At 43.1% G+C, this 27806-nt stretch overlaps 1 protein-coding gene across 1 annotated transcript in view; it reads right to left on the bottom strand.

The window, feature by feature from the left end:
• Positions 1-26253, bottom strand: part of ST8SIA1 (ST8 alpha-N-acetyl-neuraminide alpha-2,8-sialyltransferase 1) — a 114403-nt gene extending 88150 nt beyond the window's left edge. Inside the window, exon 1 of the mRNA XM_030469465.1 lies at positions 26009-26253. Coding sequence (XP_030325325.1) covers positions 26009-26253 — 245 coding nt within the window. The remainder of the gene's footprint in view (positions 1-26008) is intronic.
• Between the last annotated feature and the right edge of the window lie 1553 nt (positions 26254-27806).

Genomic DNA, 27806 nt, shown 5'->3' on the forward strand with positions numbered 1-27806 from the left:
TCCCCAAAATACTTATTACTCAGCTTGAATAGAAATTTGAGAGCTGGTGAGGTGGTTGAAGGGATGTATTGAGCAAAAATTCTGTATCACAGCAAGGTCGGCAATTAATATCCTAATATAAAGAATGATGAAAATCTCTTGATATCTGCAGGGCAGGAATATCCTGTCTCTCCAAAGCCTGCAGAGGAGTAGATCTCCAGTTTAGAATTTGAATTTTTGGCTGATACTTTTTTTCCCCCTGCTTCCTTAAGAGATTATTGGCTTCACAAATTTCAGCCTCCCCTCAGATTTATAGAAAAGGTGGAGTTCCCTGAATTACTTGGTCTGAACAAAGTTTTTAAATTTTACTCCTTGCACCATTCCTGCTGTTATTTTCTCTTTTTTTCCAAATCCATCTCTAAATAATCCAAGCCTGGAAATAATATTTCTAGGGTAGCCACCCCCTGCCAACTACAGGGATAAAATGACCTCTTGGTTATTACCCATGTGTTCCACGTCCAAGGCAAAAGCATTTATCTGATTAACTACTTACTACTATTTTTGCTGCCTATGCTTCCCAGGATGGCAGCATCCATCTGTAACTGCAACCTGCACTTTGGCTTGCTAAACGTGAGATTTTACACATCTCTCTATAGAAAATTAGGAAACTTAGCAAGAAATCTGGGACACTGTGTCTCCTGGGACTGTCCCCTGGATTAGTTGCTGCCTTGCTTCTTTTCTCATCTGAAAAATTTATCAGCAATATTTTAATGTCAGAGTGCAGATCACTGAATAAAAGAAACGCAGAGGATCAAGGAGTAATTGAGCAAGCTTACACATGTACACATCCTAAATTCACCCACTCAATGACCATTGCCGTCTAAGAACATAAAATAAAAATCTAGCCCTATATCCCATCTCCAATGGCAGGCAGTAGCTAATGCTTACAGCTAGAAGAGAGTCCTCTCATATATAGACACATCATGGCTAACCTGTGGACATTTTTGCTCCAAACCTGAGAAATTCATGGCTCTACAGAAGCTATTCAGTAACAGTAAAATCCCTTATTCACTTGCAATCAGTGTGGCCACATGAACTCATAGTTACAGTTGGCACTTGGCTTCTGAATATTCTTTGAACACATCTTTAGCTGGGTTTGGTGACACACAATGAATTGCTCTTTCCCATCGAGCTCAATATAATACTTGTAAATGGGGGTTATCTTGAAGAAATCACTGAGGCTTTGAGGTTTTCATGCTGTATAATGTACCCTATTATTCATGGGGTACAAGGCATGCTAGCCTGAACTGGAAGGGGAATGTAATGTTCTTCTCTTATCAGGGCAGATATCACACACATCAAACTCTTGGTTCAAGAGTTGCCCCTATACCAAAGCTGTGGGCAGAACATGAGTAGCCACAATGAGTTCTCTAGGGAGATGGAGGCTGTCACCTTTCTGCTGCCACCAGATGCTAAGGGACAAAGTGACTGAAATCCAAGTCAGACAAGACAGCCAGGTCTTTCTCCTTCACATAAAAACCAAAATCAGCTTCAGCCTTGTAAGTATTTTGGCACCACCCTGCTCTACAGTCGACTCCACCCCACCTGAGATGAAATTTAAAACTACTCTCAGCACAGCTAGGTGGAGTATGATCTTAAAATTGCCCTCTGAAGAACATCATGGACAAGGACCAAAATAAAAAGAGAAGTGCCAATGCTAATGCTCTTGATATTCACAAAAGCATACCAAATTGGTTATTTTTGGGAAAGAAGTACTAGTGTAAGCTCTAAAATTAAGACCTTTGCCAAAAACAAGATCTAAATCAAGGATACAGTGCTCTGCACAGGTTCATTTCTGAAAATCACATTACCTAAGCTTGAGGAATAGGTCTAAAGGCAATGAAAAAGAAATATGAAAGAGAGTGGACACCGCAGAGCAGAACAGAGAGATAATCTGATTTACTTCCCAGCCAAGCTTTCTATAATATGATAAGATTTTATGAAGACTAAAGTCATGACAGTTTTTCTTCTCACATTTATTATTATATCTTTCTTTGTTATGAAACTTTCAGCCTATTTTAAAGCCCCTTGCAGCCGTTCCTGGTGTCTGGACTTCACAAGGATCATGTAATATTTCCCTCATCTGCCTCAAGAGAGGAAAGTTAGTAGGACAATAAAAAGGTCACAGTCAGAAGCAAATCATGTACTGAACTGCCTGGTGCTGCAACCTACACGAAAGAAAAAAAGGTTACAGACCACTGATACTTCTCAGGATAAAGACAGTTCATGAAAACAACCCTCATTAGCCTAGCAGTACAGCTGTAGATGACTTTTTAAAGTGAGTAAGACATTTTATCTACAAACCATTAGATATTTTTTCTCCATATTTCCAAACTAAAAGTTAGAAGGGAGAATTACATAATCAAGTACTTCCATCTTTTCTGCCTCATCAGTATCTTTTCCTTTAGAACTTTCTGCCAGTCTTTCTGAGGTACCCAAAAAGGGAAACAAAGTAATATATGTGACCTCAGAATATTGTCTCCTAGGGGGCTCACAGTTCTGAAATCAATGAACAAAACATTTGGTGCCACCCACATAACACAGTTAGCAGTTCTGTTTTCCAGACCTTTAAAACTGTTTTTCTCTCCTCTGTGTGGGGCTCCTCTCTCTTTGCTGTGCTGGTCCAGTACAAACAAAACCTGTTGCCTTGCAGCAGGCAAAATGTGAGCTGTTAGCCATTTCAGTGTATCAACCTAAGCTGGGACTGATTTTGTGAAACTCTTTTTTATCTTTTATTTCTTTGGAAATATCCAAGTGATTTTTATTTTTTTGTTTGCTTTCCAAGAAATGTTCGAAGCATCATGGAAAATGTTTTGAGTATTTTTTTTTCCTCCACTCTCCTTTCAAATAGAAAAAAAGAGATAGACTTTGTGCTTAAGATTTCAAGGATCTTGTCTTTCATTCATTTTTAGAAGAAAGCAGTAGCAACAGTGTTACACAGCACACCTGTAATTCCCCAAGCTTGCCTAAATTCTGTTCTCTCAAAACTGAAGTGTGGCAGAGCTCAGTTTCTGAATCTTCATATTGTAGCGGGAAGAGCCTTTCTTGCTCCTGAGGCTCAACGAGCTGCTGGCTTCTGCTGCCTCACATCAGAACGAGCTTCTCTCTGTGGGTGTGTGTCCCACCTTTATTGGCCCCCTGATAATAGGGGGCCTGTCCTAACCAGGCACAGGTGGACTCACACCCACTCTTTGGCAACTCGAGGCACCTGGTTTATCTTGTTTCTCTACATCATATTATTCTGGATTCTCTAATCTCTATCAGGTCCTCCTTTTAATTTAAACTCAAATTTCAGATATGCAGTTATTTTAGTTGTTTATGCATCCTTTCTCTGATCAAAACCCTGCATTTTAAGGAAAGTAATTGGAAGGATATACTTTCCTAACACTAAACAGGTAAACAGGTATGATTTTTGTAATAGCATCCCATCTATTTAGTTCATATCTTCATTAATATTGCAAGCGCAAAGGAAGACTGAACTGTGCAACATTGAGATTGTAGAAATATAGATGAGGCCAAAATTTAGCAGGCACCATCTTAGGTATTGAACAATGATAGAGAACTAGAAGAAACCTTGGTATTTCTCAGTCAACAGACACCTACCTGAACAAGCCTTAAGTTTACCTTCCCTCCTGACAGGTTTTGTTGGTTTTTTTTTACTTACAAACTGAGCAGATCTGATTTGGAAAGCTACTGAAATGCAGAATTGTTACCCTCTTTTCAGAGAAAATACATTTTGACTCATGCAAACTCATTTCAAACTGCAGTATACAAAGCCTGCTTATAAGCTGTGAAAAATAAATTGTAACGTAGAAACTACAATGTAAGAATTATGGAAATTGAATTCTACTATTTGGTCAGATGATGTTTTTCTAAGGCTCTCCTACCAGAAGCATAAAAAGCTGTATGTGAGAAAAACCATCACAAGCTGTGACTTGCAGTAGCACAACCACCACCTTAGTGCTGCTTTGGTACCCATGAAGTGAAATCTCTGGGAAAGCAGAATGCCTCCACTTATCTCTGTTGTTCCAAATGAAACCCTAACCACATCCAGGAGGGACAGGAGCTGTTACTCTCCACCTCACCTAGGAACTGCAACTAACAGCCACATTCACTTGGGAAGTGATGAATTTGAGCATGAGCTGACGGTTTCTGGGCAGCAGCCAGCAGATGAAGAGAAGTAACCTCACATGATGCTGGAATTCACTGGCACTGCACCAAACTGCTCTTTTGCTTTGCTAATGCCACCACCACTGGTCCCTTAACTGTGTTTGAGGGCCCATTCGAGGGACGACACAATGTTCATCTCAGTTTGTTTGCAGTAGTTGAAAGGTAAACACCTCTATCTAAGTCACTCTGACTCCTTCACTGCAAAGATAGTGTCTTGGAGGGTGAGATCCATCTCAAACTAAAGCTATTCCCTCTCCAATAACCATAAAGAGACCAACTACCATAGACAGAGACCTCTATGTTGGGTAGTTTAAGTCCAGTCCATGAAGACTGGACCAGAAGTCCAGACCTGCTGCTACAGATACTAGAAAACCTACCACCTTCATGTGAGCTGCAACGGGGAGACTGTAGGTCTTCTGCCTGTCTACAGCATCTCACAGAAGGATGCCAGCAGCCTCACTTAATGGGCTTCAAGCCCTGTTCATACAGCCCTCACAGAGCTCTGGAAGTATTACAGAACACTCTACACCCAAGTGCCCCCATGCCCTGATCCCAGAAAATCCATAAGGAGTTTTTTACTAATTTAGTTGGTTAAAGTCATGACCTTCCAGAAGGTGAACTGGTCAGGAAAAAACCAAACCAAACCAAAACAACAAAAAAAACCCCAAACAAGCACATTTTTTCCTCTGAGTTCAGTGATTCTTCTACATGCTGACATATGGCTTCTCACAGATGAAAATGAATGGTAAAATTACCACAGATTAAAACAGAACCATTTACCTGAAACATGCTTTGGACTTGAATTTCTGTTGTTTGCTGTTACAAGCTTCATTTTTAAAGCACTTATGTTAACACGTTTTAAATCTTGCCTGAGTACTAGGTGCTGTAACATCTGTTTCACTGATGCAAATACTTTGCTAAGTGCAGTAAGTGCATTAAAGCAAAGGAAAAACACATCCAATTTGGAATGTCTTTACATTTGAAGTTCCAATTCCAAATCTTTTCAAGTCAATTTTTCCTCTGGTGATGCCCCAGAAAAAAAAGTTAAACAGCAATCATCTTGCACTCATCTTTAACTCTACCATATTTGAATTCTGGATATTGCCTGTGTTACAGATGTAATGAAACTCATCAGCTCTGAGTTGAAATGAATCTGTTCTTACAGGGAAGTTCAGCTGAGATGCTTTTACTAGTCATCTCCAAACACCTGTACCAGGAACAAAAGGCTACATACCCTCTCTGTCTTCACAGACTGCTGACCTGTAGGCTCAGCAAAAAAAAAAATAAATCAAGTTTATTGATGATCATCAGGTATAGTGCAGAATTGAGACACTGGTATGATAAACCAAAAGCAAAAACAAATGCTAAGCTTGTTGTGGACCACAGGTTTTCTTTTTTGCAGGGGCTGAATGACAACTACAAGTTGTATTAATTGATTTGTGATGGATGAATTCTTAGTGGGTGAGGCAATATATTGCACTCATGCAACAGTCTATGGGTGTGCTTCAAGTCTCAGTGTTCTTCCTAAGATACTCACCCCACCAAAGCCCAGCCACCACAGTTAGGCACCTATTTTATGTTGGTCATCTAGCCTTTCCACAGTCTAGATGTGACAAGGAAGGAAGCCCAGAAGTCAGGACACTTACCCTACCCTAACACAGGTATCTAAAGCAGAAGAGGGCTGTCAATATCTGCAAATACCTCTGCCTGCCCATTACCTATAGCAGAAGGAAACTATAGTAGGAGTGCTAGTGAAAAAACTTTACTTTTAGACAGGATCTATATCTATAGCTGACTATATACCCCAAAAATCTGTTGCTTATCCTCATGACTACACAATAGGAACACAATGACAGGAAAATCTGGGTTTTTTTCTTTCTGAACATATCTCAGTAAAAACATCTGCTGTATACCTTACTCCCCTGTAGCACCTAGTTAGAAAGGATAAAATGTAGATGCAGAAATAAACTTTTGCCATTTGCTCTCAACAGTGCTGCCAACTTACTGACAACTATGAAAAACATCTCTTGTGATTACTTACAGCATGCTCGGACCTCAACTCTCACCAGTGCTCACTACTGCAAAGCAACCTAACTGGTATCTAGCAGGAAGGATGGAAGAATCTGATATTTTTCCACTTTCCACCCACATCACCTCATTTCTGAGTCACACCAATCCTTCACTGGCAACCTAGCAAAGTCTCTTCATCACAGCACCAGTTAGTTCTTCACTGTTCTTCATCAGAACTATGCACTTCGATTCCAGAAGTTCCTGGGTCAGACATAAGTAGCCAGGACCTAAGCACTCCATGTTTCCTCTACACACGTGCTCTGCATTTATTTCAGTCAATATCTACTTCCATAGGACATGCAGAGGTTTATCATCTGAGCTATTCCAGACCCTAAGAGGAGCTGGCAGGATTCCCCTGAATGCTTCCCCCAGCCAGCTAGAAAGAATTTGCTAGTGTAATCAGGGCACATAAACTTGGCCTTTCAGGACGAATACTGACATGGTGCTTAAAGCCCAGTTTCTGAACTTCACATTTCCAAAGCTCCCTGAATTTCACAGGCACATCAGTCAGGGCTCTAAAACAGTCCTTAGCATAATCTAAACAGCTTTGACCACCAAGATTGTCACTTATTTACAATTCCAGCTTCCAACTCAATGCACACTGTTTTGCCATTACTGTTAAACAACTGATATTTGGCAGCACTCATTGCAAACACAGAGTTTCACAACAAACCACAACATTTAAGCAGTTCCCCCCTGGGGGCTTGAAGGTGGGCAGGTTGCCTAAACAGACATGGAAGAAGCAGCAGAGGTAGAAACCAGGCAGTTGCTTGGCAGTGGAAAGAAGAGGTGAGGAGGAGAGAGGAACCACTTTTGAGTTAATCTAGACTAGTTTGCTGCCCTATGCTCTGTGCTGCTGGGAATAAGTCAGGAATGCACAACCCCCGTTACCCAGAGTAATCAAAAAGCTTCCCCAAGGGATAAACACAATTTATGTACCAAGTTCTTTTAGGTCTGAAATCCTGGCTAGAAAGTCAACACATCCAACTTCAGCCCTCTGTCTAATCTGGTGGCCTTTAACAAGACAACACTAAATGCGAAATGAGACTTCCTGAAAGTCTGTCAAAAGCAAAACTGCAGAGATTACTACACACTATGACTCCTACCTAACTTTGCCAAGATGTTTATTTTCCACCTACCTCTCCTGCCTTTGCCATCTGCTGGACTTGCCCCCATCTACACAATCACACCTCCTCTGCACAGGCGCGTCAGGGAAACCCGAGGGTTCCAGTGCTGCAAAACAGCTTCCCTAAAGCTATGGGAAATCTTCCTGCCAGAATTCTAGCCTGGGGTTTTACTTTCCCTCTTCTTTCTGTTCCACTGGTTGAGAGTTCTTAGACTTCTTTAATCCCAAAAGCCCAGTTACAGGATTCATTAGAGGTAAGGTGGTAAAGAGGTGACCTGTTGCTGTTTAGATAACCACCTGGTAACCACCTGGTGTATTACAGCAATGCAAAACATGCTACCTTGTAATGCCTCTGAGAATTATATATAGTGCAACATCGTGAAATTCTAAATAAAAGCAAAACCTGAAGCATACACATATCACAGGGAACTATTTTTGCTTGAAGGACTGTTGAAATCCTACAGCTAACTAGCTGCCATGCTCTAGTTTTCATGGACTACCCCCAATCCAAAGAAATCTAAAGAATAAAAAACACTGGCACTAGGTTCTGAAAAGGGCTGAAAGGGGAATTTATAAACCAGAGGTTACAAACAAGACATAAAACTCAGAGCCATGCAAAGACTCTCGGGTTTGCGTGTCCAAGGTGTCCCACTGAACAGGAACAGGAAGAGGACCTGTACCGCTCCTAAAGAATTGGCAAATTCTGCCCATCTGGAGCTCCAAGTACCAGGGCCCTTCTCTATAGTATACAGACAGCAAGCTTAAGTGCAGTGGATCTGCTCAGGCCCTCAACCTGCATCTCAGGCTAAGTAATCATCATGGGGAACAACCTATTACAAAACAGCAGTCTTGTAAAGACCACTTTATGGCTGAGTCGTCTTGTTTGCCATCCATCTTCTGCCACTCTGCCACTCACATTCTACTGCTTCACCTCCAGATACAGATCATATTTAGCAACTCTGCATCCCTCCTACAAAGAAGTCAGTAATCCAAGTTTACTTTCACCCAGGAGTCTATGTTGTCAGTTCCAGAAGAGTAAACCATAGTGCTGGTGACAAAAACCTCCTTTAAACAACTTGAATAAGTCTCTGGGTCACAAACTCTGAGTTCACTAGGAGACTTACATCTCCCTGACATCTGTAGGAAAGGTAACAGAGAGTGATGCAAGCACTCTCTGGAGGTGTTCAAGGAGCTCTCTGGAGGGTGTCACAGATAATTTTTGATACAAGTATTGATGGGTCAACTTACAGCTGGGTCTACTCTTCACCAACAAGGAAGCGCTGGTTGGGTATGTGGTAATCAATAGAAACCTTGACCCATGAAACAGTGGCATTCAAGATCCTGAGGGGAATGAGGAAGGAGAGTAACAGATTCTATAATTTATTGACTGACCTTGAATTTATCAGTTTGGACTGGAAGGAGCTCATAGTCATTTGAGCACTGCAGAAATTCCATGTTTAAAAACAAGGGTCCCATAGAAGAGACAGGGAGCAGGGGCAGTTCCTGGCCCAAAGACATGGTCACCCAGGACACTCTTTGGTTCCTTTCTGCCCAGCTTGGCAGGGTAGCACTGGACTGATTCCATAATGAACCAACAATAGACTCCAATATGATTGTTGGGTTTGTGCTTTATCTTCCTGCTACTGAGAGAATATGAGAAATGTGTCCTGTCAGGAAGATAAATGTCAGTCGTCGTGACCAGTGTGGGAAAACTTTCACATTCACATCCAGAGGATGCATACTGCACAAAAGTTAACCCAACATTTGCTTTCTAGGAACACTTTTGACCGAGCCTTTCATTACACTCAGAGCACCCAGGCCTGAAACTAGCTGGTGAAAATTCAAACAGCATTTGAGAGAATTCAGCAACTGTGCAGTTTAACTGCGAGCTTCTTAGGTCTCCAACTTGTCTTAAAAATTCACCTTGCAGCTCCAGAACACATGACATCTTGTAGAGCTATATTTAATACAGGAATGTCCTTCAGTTGTTACATGCTACTCATCTCAAGAAATACAATCAGGTAATTATTCAGAAAGAAGAATCATATTTCAGAAGTAATAACTGAACAATTTTAAAGAGTAATAATTGCCTTTCCACAGTAATTAAAGTGTTTATTCCAGGGCTGAAGATGAACCATAAAGTCTTGAACAGCATGATAACAGCTTTTTTTTTCAACTACAATGCCACAATCTAAAAATAAAGGTAAATAAGCAAATGTGTACAAAAGTAGCTTATCAGCTGAAGAGGAAATATATTTTCAAGTGATTAAGCAGCAGTCTAAGAATGAGACATATATATTTAAGAACTAAACATTCTGAGGCCACCTGCATTTACTAAATGAAGCATAATGAATGCGAAGAAGGGATTGTTCCTGTATGCACCAAGAATATGAAAGCTGGTTATATTTAACAACAATTAACAAAAATTAACATCAATTTTGAATAAGACATAACTATAAGAATCTGAGATCCTGATTTATTTGAGAGATTGTAGTACCTATCCCTATCTCTTGCATTACTTTTTCAGTAACATTTGGCACCAGCCTTTGACAGAGCGACTGGAAACTAAACTAAATGGACCTAATCTAGTAATCTGTCCTACTAAAGACATTTCTGTGTTCTTATGCACTGTAATAAAAGCCTGTTGTCAATTGACTTATGCTACACACTGCTCACAAATCTGCCCTGCAGATCCCCAAAGGGGAAAGCAGGCATTTTCAGGGCAGACACTGGAAGATTAGATGTTGCAAAAAAAAGAAAGACGGAGAAGAGAAAACACCTGAGACACAGAATTTCACTGCTTTCCACTCTGCCTCCTGCCCTGTGAGATCAATTGAGAGAAGTTTGGCATTTGACAGCCAGAAGTGTAGAAGCTCCATGCCTGCCACCACAAATCCCTTTCCTTCCCAGAGTTGTTCCAGTTTAGAATCAAAACTACTCAAGTGCAGGTGGCCAAGGAAATCTGGAGTAGCTGAATAACCTCAACACAGTGTAATTTTGAGTCCCTGATTCTAAATACACAGTATCCAATCACCAATTTAATGCCAACTATTTGTATGACCCTACTACAGTGGGCAGACAGCTCAGCAAAAATGCTATGGGTGGCAACCAGAGCAAACACTGAGTGCCTTTTTCTTAAAGTCTAACTCCACTGTAATTCACCATTTCCAAGTATGAGCTGCTAGTGTCCCAGAGGATAGTCCAAACCTCAGTTAACATAAAGTTCAGCAGATGCCAAGTCTTTGGATTGCCTAGTTGGCAACATGCAACAACAGAATGAAAAAACAGAGCAACAAATGTTGTTTTCCTGTCTTATTGCTAACCATATGGACATTTTCCTTACCACAGCTCTTAAGTAGGACAGGTACCAGAGATAGCTGCAGTGAGTGGGCTGTACTCCACATATTTCATCACTCTACTTCCAAATTTCACCACTTTAACAGTCATCTCTAGAGCAGCATGATTCCCATTCCTCCTGTCTTGTGGCATGAAAATGCCCTCTCCTGTTACAGTTTTATAGCCTCTCTTATACCTCGATTAGGCCATTGAAACTGGACCTTCAATTTACTCAAGTTATCTGCTTCCATCTGATACTTGATCTTCTTAACTGAGATTATAATTTAACCCATACTGTTTTAATTAATTGTTACCTCTTCGGGTTATCTTGCCTAACTAACTGAGCTGTTCTTAAACTGTTCACTTTCACTGAATGTTTCATTCTTAACTGATTGCCCGTTCTGATTTGTCCACATATTTATTCTCAAATTTCCTAGCTACAGTCTTTCTTTCTCTGCTATACTGCTCCACATAAATATTTCTTTACTTTTTTTCTGCTTTTAACATTTTTTCCCTCTTCAGCACAAGTGCTATTACAAACTGCTTGCACCTATTGTGTTAAACCCTACCAACCTTTCACTTCCCAGTGCCCCTCCACATCTCCTCATCTTACCATCACCACTCCAAGCACATATAATTTCTTTCCTTACATGTCATCTGACAAGAGGGTTCTGACCTGAGGGGTTTTGTTTCTCAACCAAAAATTCAGTTTTTATGAAAGAATAAGAATATATGAAGACATCCTGTCCCTGAGAACAGCCAACAACAAGGATGAGACTAATGCTGAGAAGGGAGAAGGAATATTGTATGTGTTTTGTCACAGCCAGGAAAGAGCACACTCTTGTCTTTGAGAATATGTGATTTTGGATGCTTCTGACTTGAAGGCTCACTTTGGTTGGTGGTTTGGTCTGAACTGGGCTGCATGCAGAGAGAGCAGGGGCTAAGCTGGCCTGGTCCAGAGAGAATGAGAATGTCAGAGAGACAGGGCTCCAGCAGACAGCAAGCAATTCTGTGGGTAGCAGATAGCAAAGGATGTATTTTAAACAGGCATGGTAAATGAAGTTTAACTGAGCTACTCACCCTGTCCACCTTGTAGACTTCTGCGTTTGTTGATTAGCAACAATTGAACAGGGAAGAGGGAAAGCATCAAATATGATTAAGAACCCACAAGTCCTGTGAAAGTTGGGTAGAAGGAAGACCCAAATTCAGAAGCTCCATGCCAGCAGAGCTGCACACCCTGCCTGAGTACAGCTGATGCTCCCTCAGCACCCGCTGCCTCTCTCTCCACCCTCATCTCACAGGGGACAAAAGGAGTTGAGGGAACTGGGACAGAAAGGGAGCCTAATTAGCACTGCTATTTATAGAACAACTTATTCTTCAAAGAAGGAAGACCTGCTGATGACAGCTGAGGTAGTTTTGAAGTTGATCCAAAAGCATTAAGGTAATCCACTTCAAACCCACTTCGGGACACAAGTTATTCCTGAGTTGAAGCACCTGCAAGGTCACCTGTGAATAAGCTCTTGGGAGGAACAACAGCATCCTCAGCCACCACCACTTGGTCTCCAGGCAGGGAAGGATGACAGGGCCTGACCAGGGAAAGGAAGAAACCTTTGGGTTACCTCCCTACCAGCACACTTGTAATACTTTCCCTTTCTAACACTGAGAAGGTCCAGATATTATGGAATAAGAGAGCAAGGGATCCCTCCAGCAAGGAGATGCTAAAACAGCAACAGAGACCAGTGTTCAGGAGGTTCTGGTAAGCAGAAAGAACATTACAGCAAAGCTGGTTGTAGAGGATAACTTTGAGGACAGTCTTCACAAACTGCTTCAGTTTAAAACAAGTGGATGTGTGGACCAGAGCAGGTCTGCTATCGAGACACTCAGTGTCATACAAAATTTGATAAAGAAAGAAATGTTCATTAGTACTCTTTTGGGAGGGAGACATACCAGTTTCCTCAGATAAAGGACAAGCCCAGAGAAACCAAAGTACTTTTCACATGAATCAACTTTTTAAAGTGGTCTTTTACAGTAACAATATTCAAAAGATGCTGATAAACAGAGCAAGCAAAATCATAAAACAACCCTTCAAGCAATTGATACAAGAAATATGCTAAGTATGAGGATAAAAGTAAATGTTCATTAAATACATTACTCAGTCTACTAAGTCCTTCAACTACATATCTTAAGATAGGAATATTGCCTGAAAGCTTGCTTAAAAATATTTTTAATCCTACTCATGTGCTCAATGCCTAGCCCAGAACAAGTGTTTTGGGAGATTTTCCTCCCTGATACATTCAATCCATTTACTTTAGACCCAAAAAAGATGATAATGAAATGACAAAGGCTAGGTATTTATTCATTAAACTCATTGAAAAATAATCTGTTCTTAGCAGTTACCAAGCTGTTTTAAAAATACCTGCAGATTGAGGGTGTTTCATGAGTGGAAGCTACTTCCTTCTCAGGACTTCTACAATTTCTTTTTAATTTCTCTGTGGCAAAATAAATTATAGATCTTAAATGGAAAGGAGTAAGAGTCTCACAGGACAGACTGCACAGCCACACAAGACACCACTCGAAAGCAGATGATCAAGTCAAATTTGGGAAACAGCTTACTAAGCTCTCCAGTCCTGATCAAGCTCACACTCACCCAGGCTGGGCTGTGATTTCAAGTGCAAGCACACGTGCTCTCTGCAGAGAAGAAACTGCACCCTGCTACAGCCCCCACCAGCCCATTTCCCCCATAACCCCAGAGGTAACTTTGCTTTTCTCCACGATGTAGATCTGCTGTATCACAGCAGAAAAGAAAGCAGATTTTGTACTAAACTTATAAGACCCACTGACAGTGTAACTACTCAAGCCAGCCAATACATTTTTCTGATTAGGTGGGGAAGAACAACAAACTCAGCCCTCTTAGTACGAGACTTTCGCTTGCAATGGCCTCTTTGACAAGCCAAGCACAGAACAGATTTTTTAAAACAAAATGAGAGAAAGCACTATTTTCAGTCATCAAAGACCTAAGGCAAAAATAAACATGTTTTCACATGCTGGACCCATTAGCATCTACTGAACTACACTAGATAAGTGTTTTCACTTGTTCTGTTGTCTAAACAGAACTATCAAAACACAGGATTTCTCTAATGATAGGTTTACTTTTTTGTTGTTGTTACCATTTTTGGATCAGCTAGCTCAACTTCCAGCTCTGCCATTCCCTTCTGGATATGCTTAAACATCTAAAGCCAATGACTGAAGACTGAAGTGGTACAAAAAAAAATAAATATCTCATGCATTTTTACTGCTTCATGCAACTGGGAATACTAAATCCTGCAGATGTTCAGCATTTGTCCATAAGGCTCAGCAAGTGTGTTTGCACTAGATGCTTGCTGGATGCCAAGACATAATGTTCAATTAATAGTATGGCCTATAAAGGAATGCCCAGATTGGTTTTGTTTCTCCTATTCCCTTCATTGTTGCAATTTCCTTAGTTAAAAAAAAAAAAAACTGCACCTAATTATAGGCTGATGGGTAATTCTCACTATAGCAATCCCTAACATTTAAAAATCATGAGTCAGGCACCAAAATTATGATTAAGGCACAGAAAGTAGACTTCTGAAAACAACAACTCACAAAAGATTTTTGTTTTGCCTTTTGGGGCACAAGCCACCATTTATGTTCTCAAGCCCTTCACTTTCATCTATAAGGACTAAAAAATTCCTTCCCCCATCTTTATTCCATGAAATCAAGACTATCACATATTCACTTGATTTCAGGAGCTGGGACAACTGTCACAGGGTGGGCAATAGAAGACTTTGTAGCATCCCCCAAGGCATATTAACTGCCCCTAATCACAAGCATAGAGTTCAGCTTCTGCTCCTGCTTTGCTCTGGGAGAGGAAGTAACCATCACTAAGCCAGGTCAAATTTCACAGGTGAACATCCCCAGAACTGCTGAGCCTCAGAGCATCAAGCCTAGAATCAGTTGGGGTCATGGTCCTTAGAAGAAGTCTCCTAATATTCCTGGAATTAAGACCTTCACAATGCTAAGTTTTAAATTCCTCTCCATGTAACCAAGGAACAGGTGTGGCAAAAGTATGAACTTTCTGAGAACTTAGAGGTGAGCTATCAGATTTACAGATAACTCTTCAGAAGTGCAGGACAGACGTGTGTAGACAAACTTAAGTTTCTCATCCCATCTGTATTTATTAATTAATATCGTAACAATTACAGAGGTCAGGTAAAAAGCAAGTAAAATTAAAACCAACATGTATTCCTTTCAAACGTATTTTTCACTCAAGGCTGTTCAGCCTAGAAAAGAAAAAGCTCTGGGGAGACCTTCCAGACCTTCCCAAACCTCCTTCTGGAAGAGCCTTCCAGTACCTGAAGGAGGTCTAACAGGAAAGCTGGGGAGGGTATCTTTACAAGGGCATGTAGTCATGAGGGCTAAAAGCATTAAATTGGAAGAGGGTAGATTTAGCTCAGACATTAGCAAGAAATTCTTTACTATGAGGGCATTGAGACATTGGAACAGGTTGCCCAGTGAAGATGTGGCTGACTCCTCCCTGGAAGTGTTCAAGAACAGGTTAGATGGGGCTTTGAGGAACCTGGTCTAGTGGGCGGTGTCCCTGCCCAAGCAGGGGGTGTGTAACTAGATCGTCTTTAATGTCCCTTTCAACCCAAATCACTCTATGATATATGATATGATATATGATTGATATGATTCAACCTGGGTTGCAATCAACTGCTCTGGCATGGTCCATGATCTTTCCATGCACCTCACAGATCCTTCCACGCAGGTTTTTTTCCCTTCTTGCTAGAAAAGCGTTTTTCCCTTTTTCCCTGCCCAAGACATGACTTAGCTTCATTGAGATTCTCCTTATCTGTTCACCTGGCTTTTAAAATTTTCTTCGTTATGACTTTTCTGGAAATCTACTTGCTCCGTGGAAACATCTGGACCACAAAGAAACAAACAGCTTTCCACTGATGCAAGCTCTGTAACACTGTATTTGCCCCTCAGGCTTATTCAAGCATTAGCATGAACTCCAAGTACCTTGCTAGCTCACGCACATACTCCAGAAACTGCTGTCCTCATCATACCCATCAAATACACACAGACACACTGTCCCAGACTCCCCACTTGCAGCAAATATTGGGAAAGTCTTAACCCATATCAGGCAGCAGTGTGCATCCCAAAGAGTCCTACATAACATGAGGCAGAAGCATCCTCTGTGCTTCAGGACTGCTCCACCTCACTCACCTCACTGCACTGCACTTCCTATGTTTAAAGGCTGTGGGAAGAAACAAAACCAACACTTTCCCCACTTCACAGCCCTGTGTGTCTGCTGCCTGTTCATTTCTTTCCAAGAGTTAACAATTGCACAAGCTGCTCTGTCAGTATTTGCTCTCCTGGAACAGCAGTCTGAGGAAGGCCAGGAAAGCCAAGGAGCCCCGCACCAGGCTGGGCAAGCACGGCTACGATCTACAAGCCACAATAGTAAGAGACTTTTTTCCCCATTGTTCTCATTCTCATCTGATCCAGCAGCACTCCTCTGCTATTACCTCATGAATATTGCATTTCCTTTCTGTCTCATACTGTGGCCATGCCTATATGGATTTATTCTCATGCCTTTTACATTGCCACTAAGCAATAAAATGGCACAATTCAGAAGCCCAAACCTTGCTCAGACAAGAACCTGATGTTACCTGACTGGATGGACAGGGAAATCACTCATAAACAAGCAAGATCACAATGTAAGCATTACACTTCCAGCTACTGCAGTACCCCCTGCTGCAGCCTAGTGCCAGAGACTATAGGTCTTGCAGCTCCCACCTTTCTCAGTGTTCTCAGCTTTCTTGCTTTCATCAAGCACACGAAGTCAATTCACACAAGTGAAGTTCATCATGAGAGTACATAAAGACCAGCTGAAAAGATGCTGCAAGAAAGAGTAGCCTACTCATGCTCAACTCCCCAAGTAGCCTGTTACCTCCTTTCTTTTATTTGCCTCCTTGCCTTTCTTCAGGTCCTAATTTCCACCCATTCCACACAAGCAGATCTCACTGTGCTCCAAGCTGCTACTCACCCAACACCATTTCACACTCCAACTCCTAAGACTGCAGTAGAAGTCCTGAGGTGAACCTGAGGATAACATGGAGGTGATGCTACAAGGCCAGTGTGTAGGGGACCAAAAGACCCCTGTGCTGTGAGATGAGTGGGTCTTGACCACAGGCCAGTGCTGTGGGGCCCACCACACAATGCCCCACAAGACACTACACAAGTCATGAGGAAACACGGTTGCTGGGGGGATGCCAGCAAATCCCCAAATGCAAGGTGATGGCATGAAGCTGGGGGGATGTGATGCTGACCCAGAGTGCTACTCAGTGAGTGATCCATGACAGAGACCAAACACTCAAGACAGAGCTAGGAGGGGGAAGGGAATGCATATACCAGGCAGCTGAGCAGGGCAATGGCAGCAGAGAGCACACAAGCTCTACCATAGTTCCCCCTTTTTCTCCCCAGAGGGGACTTTGAAAGAAGGTAAGTGGAGAGAAGAGGGAACACTGAAGATGGGCTAAAGAAGAAGGACAACAGTTAAACCAAACACTCACTTAGCCCAAAGAAAGAGGGGGGGTCAAAAGTAGAGAATCTGAATTTCATCAGTAGCTAAGGATTTGTTCTTTGGCTTCTTTATTACCCTTGTTACCCTCTGGTTAGTCCTTTTCTGTGTTTCTCTGTGTTTCAGGCACGTGTCTGATTACACATGCATGCTTCTAAATACTAGGGCAGATAGAGCATGCAATCTATTACAAATGGCAACATACCATCATTTAAATACTGGTGAGGACTCGTGACAAATGTAAGAGTGTGGTATGTAATGAAAGTACTTACCCATCAGTAATTAAAAACTTCATCAACATTTAGAAAAAGAAGAAGACCATGCAAGCATTGCTAACATTGCAACTCATGGAAAAAAAAAAGTAAAGTTGCAATTTACTATCCAGGAACAGGGATTCATTTCTCGAGTGAATATTCTAAACAGAAGAAAGAGTCTATTCCTTCTTAAATACATTGAAGCTGTAGTGGAAGAAGCAAAGGAAAGAAGATGAAAATGTACACAAAAATGTAAACTTTACACTTTACAAGTAGTAAAGTGGTACTTCCAGGTACCACTTGAAAGAAAGATCAGTACCCACAAAATCCTCAGCACGAATATTTGGATCATTCTTCCAGCAAACATTCAGGCAGCCTGTCACTAGCAAATAGCCCAGACTGTTCCTCCCATTAAAAACTGTACTAACAGAGGGAAAACCCACTCAATTGATCAAAATTCCTAATCTGCATAGGTGGGCTACATCTCACTACACACATTCTTGGACTGAAAATCCTTCAGAGCACAGAATGTCTCTGCAAGATTATGGCATAAATGATAATTTCTCTACTGACTCGTAAATATTCCCAGGACTCCCTACTGACTTTAGTAATGCCCTAGACCTGAAGTTAGAACTGTAGAATCATAGAATGGTTTGAGTTGGAAGGGACCTTAATCACATAGTTCCAGCCCCTCTGCCATGTTCAGTTGCAAGAGATAACCACCTCATGGAGACATCTTTTCCTTAACTCCCTTTATAACTATTTCCTTTACCATATAAAAGTACCTGGGGAGCCAGAATCAAGTCTCTCCTGACAGTCAAAAGTTCAGACATATCTGAGTAACTGGAATCTTCATTCCAGTCGCCATTAGGCCTAAGTCTTACCAATTTTCACCAAAAGATGTTGGTACTGGGGAGCCTTGGACTCAGCATCACTCCCCTCATTGCATATTTGAGTGATTTTGAGGCTGGTTCTCAACTCTTGTGGCACTTGTGAGTACTACCTGTAGCAGTAGGTACTTCATTGTCCTGCACTGGGACACACCAGACTGTGAGACCAGCAGTGTAAAGTGGAACATAATTTATAAGACAAACTCCAAACACTGAAGCAGACAAATTAGCATTCCCAGAGCTGACATTTGGCCGAAACAGAGTACATAGGAAAACATTAACATCTTTTTTTTTTTTTTTTGGGGGGGGGTTGGGAAACAAATAAAAAAAAGAAATTTTTTTCATCTTTGACAGGAAATCCAAAGCCATTACTCCTCTATTGCAGTGATGGCCACTCCAAGCATCACAGAAATAGGCAGAGCAAGTTTTCCCACAGGAAAGCAAGCAAAATAGCTGATCTGTTTTACTAGCACTTCTTAATATATAGGAGAGCTATATAGCAGCCTTTAAATTAAAGCTGGCTGTGCATCCTCCCAGCAAAGGAGGCCTGATAAGTAGAAATTTTTATCTTGCTATTACATTAGGGTAAAGTCTGTGGTTTACCTGGGAAGCCTGATAGCCAACAATTGGCACCTCAAGGATGGAAAATGACAGATGTGCCGAGCATCAGTGGGAGCAGCAGGGCTCTGAAGAAGGTGACTGGCAACTCAGTAGGGGAGGGAGATAAAGGAGTAAATAATTTCACACAAGTTCTTTGTGTCACTGCTATGGATGCTGGTTGGATGATCATAAAAGGATCCATTCAAAGAGCCTGGGGGTCCCCTGAAAGCTGGGGAGCACATTAAGCAGCTTATGTATGGGAATAGACTGAAGAAGAGATGGACAGGGGAAAAAAAAAAAAAACCAAAAAAAGAAAGCAAAATGGTTGTTCAGGATAATAAATTATGCTTACAACAAAAATGGAAGACAAAACAGTTAACCATGTCTATTCAGCTGTTTCTAGCAGCTTTAAAAGCTTCATTGTAGCCACATTTACACTAGAAAAGAGAATCTCTACATTGAGAAATTCAGAAGGGCATTTTCCAGACAGATGGAACAGCAGAAGTCAAAATAATTCAAGCTGTTGATTTCATACAATAAAAACCACCACTCTGATGGCCAGAAAATGAACCATACCATTCTAATTTCAAAGCCTTCACCTTCTTCCTGAATGGAGCAGTGGGAAAGTGACCTCCAGAATCCTGGTTAAAACCAGGATGTTGTTCTCCACAGTATAATTCACCTTGTTAAAAATCTGGAATGCTACTAAGGTCAAGGCAACAGGAAATGCTTCTTCATGAAGCTCAGAGTTTCTGTAATAAATATTTTACAGACAAAGACTTCACTAGGGTTAAAGAGACTTAAGAGTGTCATGTCCCACCACCCCCCCTCTGTTTATCTAATCAGTTTAGATTCCAAGATCTGGGAGAAGAATTGCCTCTGGTTTTCTACATGTAAAAATTTTGACACAACAAAAACCTGAACCTCCACTGAGGTTTGCAAATGCTACATAATATGAATTAATGTACTTCTGTATAAACATAACTGCATGCAACTATGTTAAAATTATTCAATATTAGGACCAATTTTCCTGCATTTCACAAACCATATAGAGCATATAAAAAAATTAATATATACACAGTTTTAAAATTAAGTATTTTTTTGGTGCTTAGAAAACTAGAACAGTAGACTGCAGTTAATGAGGTCCATCCTCACTGTGGAACTATAAATTCTGAACAGGGAAAGACAATTCATTTTCCATGCATTTTCCTAGGTGGAAATAGCCTCAGAAACAGGTCTTTTGACATATGTCATTGAACCCACATCAAATGGCAGCAACACTGTTGGCTGTTCTGAAGATGAAAATGACAACCAGAAGAATAAATCACTGGTTCCTACTATATTGTGTGGCTGATTCAGTCCCCTATGGCTGATTTCATCCACTATAAGGCTAAAAAAGGGAAATTACAGATGTGAAAATACACACATCCAGCAGTATCTGTGTATGTACATACCAGACTTTCAGGGCCCTAGCTGGGTAACCTAAATTCCAGTAAAGGCTCTGTTCCTCCTGTTCCCCACTGGCTGGCTCTGGGCCTTCGGATGCTCCCAGCTAACTGGAAAAGAGCCTCAGGGAGTTGGCTACACCCTCCCAAAAATGCTGGCAGACCTGGAGTTTTTAAAAATTCAAAGTTAAGAAGCAATTCAAAACTTAGCAAGAGCAGATACTAGAAACAGAGATCCTGAATGATTCCTGAAGAAGGCAGAATCAAAGTCTGTAAGAAAATGCTACTTAGGGGCAAAGAAGAAGGACACCTAGGAGCTAAAATTTAGGAATTTAAGTAATTTCCTATCTAACCACCACTGCCTTGATATGCAAAGATGCCATGAGCTAACTCAGATAACTAATTCTCATTGTTTTCATGTACTTTAGGTATCCAAAGACCTTGAAGATATGGAGCCAGATCTCTCTCCAGCTTGCTTTCTTTATCACAGCCTCCGAATAATAAAATTATCACCAATGCAGCAAACACAATCTAAAAGGAGTCATTCAAAATGTTAACAACTGAGTTAAAAACACAGGCAGGCAGTAGTGACACCTGTGCAGGACAGCAAAATGAACTGGATTTGGTCACTGCCAAAACACAACATTCGAGCACATTAGCTGGTTTCAGGAGAGGGCTTCATGGGCCACAGAGGTAAAACTAATCTAATCCAGGATCTCCCTGCTCTAATCCTAACTCTACTTTTCATGTGTCTCAGTGAAAGAGTTGGGAATAATTCAGTAACTGATAAAGCTGTATAATTGGACAGAAGTCTTATCTGTCTTGAAAAATATGAAGTTTCATCTTGGGTTTGACTTGAAATACCCCGGTAAGGATTACAACACTCATGTAATTTGCAGTGCTCATATCAAAAGAGAAGAGAAAAAGGCATCCTAACTAAAGAAACACTGACCCAGTAATAGCATTTTTCTTAACCAAGCAGGGAAGTGACCTGGAATTTTAGCTGTGTGTTCATACAATCTAGAATGAAAAATGATGATCTGCAGAAGGGGATGTTCTCTGGTGCCTGTTGTGATTGCACTCCAGGTACAGACACTAACAGCTGGCAGAGAGCAGCTGGCAGAGAAGGTTACAGTGGGAAGACCCCCTCTGGCAGGGCATGTAGCAGTGACAGAGAATTATTTTTGCAATGTTAGCATGTGAAAGCTAAGAGTAGAAGAGGCTTCACACAGTCTGCCCACATCCACACTGCAAGCACCATAGTCCATCATATCTGGATATTCTGTCCAGCTCAGACTCTGACCTTGCAATTTGATTTCAGGTTGGGAGCTCCTCCTCTCTCTCCCTGGAAAATGGACAAGAGTCCAAACGTGACCAAAAAAAGGAGTTAAGAGGCCACCTGCCAAGCTGTGTGGCCAGTTTGGCTTTAGGGACAGAGAGGACAGCACGGGGCAGCAGTGCCCAATTGCAGCAGATGCATTAGACAGGAGGCAGGTCACAGACACTGAGTTCACAGGAATACATCTGCCACCAGCTCAACCAAGCCACCCCCAGAATAAACCCTGTGGGACCTTTCAGCAAAACACAAAAATGCCAGCAACAGAAGCAAGATCACAATCTGAATCTCAAAGGTAGCCTTTCTGTTGCCTTGCAGAGCAGACTGTCCCATTTCTCCCTTTAAGTCACTAATCACCATCAAACCCTTTCAGTGGGGATCCTGGCAATCAAAAGCCCATTGCCTCCCCCAAGAGCGCTCATGACCCAGAGGAGACCCACCCCGGGCAACCAATAAACCAGAAGTGACAGATAAACATAGAGCACTTGGTACTTGTGGTTGCATGGAGCTTGTAAGGCAGATCAAAAGATCCAGATCTGCCTTTAATCAACTGCAATCATTTTAAGCAAGATCTTCCTAAAGGTGTTATTGTATGTCATTTACTTCACTAATAACAAACAGCAATTAACAATATTTTTGGCTAAATAATTTAAGCAGGACTAAGCTCTTAAAAAAATTAAAAATAAGCAATCTGTAAAAACAATTAGGGTGCAATAACATTAACAACCTCAGAGGATGACAAGCCACTATATTGCAGGTAAATTAGACAAGTTAGCCATTAGTGGCTCTAATGATGGTTTAGTTCCTATTCTGACCACTTTGTAGTTCAAGATCAAGCAGTTTACCATCTGACTGGCAGATTCTTATCCAGCATTAGTCAGAGAGGAGATGTTCCCAAAGCAGATATTTTGACTACCTTCAGCCACTAGTGTCTTGAGATTTAAAGGATGCTAATAGCAGTAACTTGCTAGTTGTGCTCAACTCCAAATGCCCGGAATTTGAGGACTTTGAAGGAAGCTACATTCCACTGAGGAAAGGATTTGAACTAATACCTCTTTTAGGATCTGCCCTTCCATCTAAGAACTCAGGCAGCCCTTGCAGAGACACCCACTACACTGCTGGCAGTGGGACTTGGCACATTGATCATGCCAGGATTACTCTCAGAAGCCATGTATGCAGAGTCGGAGATGAGAGCATGCAGTAAACAGACTCACACCAGAGTCAAAGGCTTAATCCTGCTCGTTTTGTTACTCCCACAACCTGTCCTTACTCACAGCTGCAGCAAGGCAACACATGCATGGTACACAAAGCAGCAATCCATGGTATCTGTTTGAAAACCCATTCTACAAATCTATACTCAAACGTGTCATGTGAACCATCCCACAAGCAGCAGGACAGTCTGGATCCTTGCATTAGCAAGAATTTACGTGGGTCAGATCTTCACAGGAGGTTTCTGGCTGTCCAGAGGCCAGAAGGAAAGAGCAGAAGAGATTGAGGAGCTACTGGCACTTGGCTGCCAGTGTTCAATCCAATTTACCCCAGACATTTTTGCTGACCCTGCTAGGTTCCTTGCTGGAGTTGTCTCTGATCCAGGTAGAGAAGGCAAAAGGGAAATAGCACTTCTGAGGTTTGAAAAGTGTTCTTTGGTCAAGTTAATTACTCGGGGAAAATAATCTACTTCAACAATAGGATTCCAGTGAGTTTATGTGAGAAAGATAGAAAGCCATCAGATGTTTTCTCTGTGTAGCAAGAAACTGGCTATTCATGTATCAGTACCACAAATGCCACCGTTTTACACAAAGGAGTAATGTGAAAGTTTGCAGTTTCTTGTATTGATTTTTATCACAGATAAATTCAAATTTATTCTTCAAAAATCAGTAAAACCAAAATCGTTTGGTAACCAGAATGTAGCAGAAGAATGGCAATTAATGTCATTCTTAAATAATTCTATGCAAGTATTATATTTTAAAACCACTTAATATTAGGCTATTATGGAAAGCCATACTACTTCAAAGTTTGCTTGCAGGATTTCTGTGAAGCTCTATACCTCCCTCCTAATTACACTTGAGACTCATTCACAAACAGCTCATCAGAAAATGAACCTTGGAGCTTTTACAGTGCTCTTGCATAGAGACAGGAGGACCATGGCAAAGAGCAGGACATTGTGTCTGTTAATTGCCTCACAACACACAGCAGCTTCCCTGACATAGACTGCAATTTCATAACCTCCTACCAATACTAGGAAAAGCAAATTTACACAGAAAAAAATTGACTTCTACATCACAATTATTTGAATATCATGGCATACTCACTACATATCTCTAGTATACATTTCCTCTTAAAAACTTTCTTTTTTTTTTTTTTAAAGCAGATTGATTTAAAGCTCTTTGTGTTTAATGCTGCACCAACTCATCAGGAGACAGACAAGAAACAATAGCTCCTTTTATTGCAAGAGACTCTCTCCAATAGCATCTCTGAGATAATCACTATGCTTAGGGAGTAGAAAAACATATGGGCAAGTGGAATAGCTGACAAGAAACGCAGAGTTTTTGTTACTCAACCATGTGGTGGAAGTGGTCTAAAAGCCATTTTTAAAATTGAAGCTGCAGCAGCATTATCAATCTTCAGACAACAAACGGGTTACAAAAATGAAAAAAATAGTACCTCAAACTCTTCTGCACATCACCTATCAGGGTAATTTAAAAAAAAAATCTGGATTCATCTGGCCCTAAAAACAGGGATTTGTGGCACAATAGGATTAAATGAATTGGCATCTGAGATCAACCTAGTTTCTAGTGTTAGGAAAAGGATCCTAAACCTGCACCTTGTTGCTAGATCTGTATTAAAAGGATGGCTTCTTCCAGGCCTACCCACAGAGATGATATTAGCACACACCTGCTTATCACCTCTCATTGCTTGTATTGCCTGCAAGCTTCAGAGGCTAAAGGAAGAATATGCTTTTGAAGAACTGTAAAGTTCCTGTTATCCCAGCAAAGAAGATATTAAGGGATCCCATGCAAGCTCCAGTTCACAACAAATACAAGTTGAGTTGCATTCAAATAATATTGAAGAACATCAAATAAACCTGTATGCCACTTTTAGGGGAAAAAAATGAAAATAAGTGTCTTGGAATTCCGATCTGATTGATTCTAGCATTTACTAAAGAAAGGGAACCTTTCTGCAAGCAGTTTTGATTACCACTCATTCTGCTCTTTCATTTGCTACTTAGAAGCTAGGGGAAAAAAAACAAACAAACACCAAAAACAAAACACAACAGCTTCCCTCCAGGAAAGGGAAGGAAATCACCCTCTATTCCAGTTGACTGGAAGAGTCAGAGACATGCGAGAAATTTACGAGCGGGATGCAAACTCCACTGCTCATGCTTTTAAGCCGGCAGGGTCATTCAAAAAAATCCTCCCTGCTGCAGGGACCTGATTCTCCACCGCTAAAATGTAGCACCCTGACTGCAACACTCCTCCCCTCCGGTGCAGCTGGGGAAGGTAAAAAGGGCTCCGAGGAACATCGCCATCTCCCAGCCACGCAAAAATAAAATAAAACAAGAGCTGCCTTTTCACGTGGTTTCCGTAATAAACCGCAGAGACTTAAGGACCAGCGTGGTGCATCCCAAGTGTTCCTTGGAGCGAGGATGCTGACACGAAGGAACAAACCTTCCCTTACAGACCCTAAGGAGACCCCCCCCGAGCCCAGCCCTCCGGCAGCAGGCACACCCGAGACGCGAAGGGGGGCACCCAGCCCCTTGCTTTGTCAGCAGCCACAGCGGCTGCCGGTGCGGCTCCTACCCAGGAGGCGAGAAGCATCTTATTGTGCTGCCAAGGCTGCAAGCTCCAGAAACCTCCTAGGAAAGGCAACCAAGATGGGCTTATTTCCCACGCGAGGGAAATACAAGCCTCCATTCCCCGCGCCGAGCCCCTTCTCCTCGCCGCAGCGTAGAGACACCCAAAAAGTTTTGCTGGGCGAGAGGGGCCCCGCCTGCCCCTGGCTCGCTGGGAAAAAACAAAGGGTCGGGTAGGAAAAAATAAAGTTTGGGGCTTGTCGGGGCGGGGAGAGCGCACGGCTGGGCTCCCGCCGCCCGGCTGCCCGTCCCTGGCTGCCCTTGGGCCGTGCACGGTGCTACCTGAACAGGGCGACCGCAGTCTGGTTCCTCCTCCACGCCTTGCCCTGCTGCAGCAGCACCCCCTGCACGATCTCCTTCTCGTCGGGCAGCCGGTAGACGGGGAAGACGTAGAGCCAGCAGAGGATGAAGACGCCCAGGGCGCTGGCCCCTACGGGCAAGCGGGTGCGCGGCCACTTCCAGGCCAGCCCCGCCATCCTCCTCCTCCTCCCGCAGCGCCACCGAGCCGCCGGGCCGCGCTCCGGCATCAGGCCCGCGCCATGCGGTGCCCCGGGGGCGGGCGGGGGCCCGCCTCAGCCCCGCCGCCGCCCCCTCCCTACGCCCGGCGGCCCGCTCGCCGCCCGGCGCCCGCCGCCATCGTCTCCCCGCCGGGCCCAGGGGGGGAGCCGGGCCCCGCCGGCGTCGGGTCTCCTGCCGGGGCTGCTGCTGCTGCGCCGCGGCTGTCTCCTCTCTCGGCGCTGGCGGCTGCCGCCCTTCCTCACAGTCATTTGGTCCCTCGCTTTTCCCCGCCAGACGATGCTCCGCCGCTCCCCGCCCCTCCCTCCCTTCGTCCCTCCCTCCCTCCGCCTCCCGCCGAGCTCGCTCGCTTCGTCTCCCTTGCTGGGACAGCGCCTGCGGACAGCCCCGGTAAATTTCCATACCCTTCCCGTCCGCGGGGTGCCCCAGCCCCCCAGACACCGAGAAAGGGAAGAGAACGGCGGCCGGAGAGCCGCTTGCTGCGGGTCAGCGTCCCGGCCTGGCCTACCCGCTCCTCTCTCACTTGACCCGCGGGCACCGGCCGACCCGGAGCAGAGAGATGGAGATCGCGCTCCAGGTTCGCCACTGCGGGAACCGGCGCCCACCGTCCCTCCCGACACCGGGCTTTCTCCCCCGGCAGCCGCGGCCCGGCGCCTGCCGCGCCGCCCTCCAGCGCGCCCTGGCGGACAGCGACCCTGGTGCCCTCCATCGCTCCCTCCATCCCTCCTGCTCCGCACAGTCCCCACTCCGCGTCAGCCTGCGGGGCATGCGGGAGCCCAGTAAGCATCCCGGGAGCCGAGATGACCGTGTCAAAGTACATTCTACAAAGATTGTTTTTGCTTTTATTTTCTTTTCTTTTTTATTTAGCAAACTGGGTAGGACATATCTAAAAGAAGAGCGTGTTCCAGCCAGCAGCACGATTACCAAAGCAGCAGTTCTATGTCAGTTTGTACGCACTGGCGTGGTTGGGTCTTCGAAGAAAATACAGTGGGAAGTATACTCTCGGGTGGGACGTGGGCTCTTGATGGGGCATCCCAGCTCGGCTGGGGTTATCACTGCAGTGCCCAGGGCATGGGAAGGTGGGCAGAGAGGCTGCCCACAAGGGCAAGGCAAGAAACAGCAGCATGAGCCAGCAATACTGAGCTGGGGTTTTCTACTGGGAACCCACCGCCTGCCCTGTACGATAAGGGTGCCACATGCATGGCTCTCAGCCATCCTAAATCATCAGAGACAGTGTGATCATCTTGCGCCAAGAGAGTCCAGCAGTAGAAGACACTTTGCTGCTGTGCTCAGATAGGCTGAAACATGGGACACATGTTCAACTGCTCTCAGAGAGGATGTGAGGCAGTCCCCAATTTCAGAGCCCAGTTTCTAGTTCCTGGTTATTGCTGACAAGGCGAATTAAGCCCAGGCTGGTACCCTAAGTTTGTGTTCAGTATTTCCAGGTGCATCTATCAGACCCATTGAGAAACTTTTCAGGTTCCCACATAGCCCTAGGAATAAGTGTGTCTGAGTTAGTCATTTGCTTTCCAGACTTTTAGATGCACACAGGGGCTTGGTTACT

This window comes from Calypte anna, chromosome 1 (genome assembly GCF_003957555.1).
Source record: "Calypte anna isolate BGI_N300 chromosome 1, bCalAnn1_v1.p, whole genome shotgun sequence".
Lineage (NCBI taxonomy): Eukaryota > Metazoa > Chordata > Aves > Apodiformes > Trochilidae > Calypte > Calypte anna.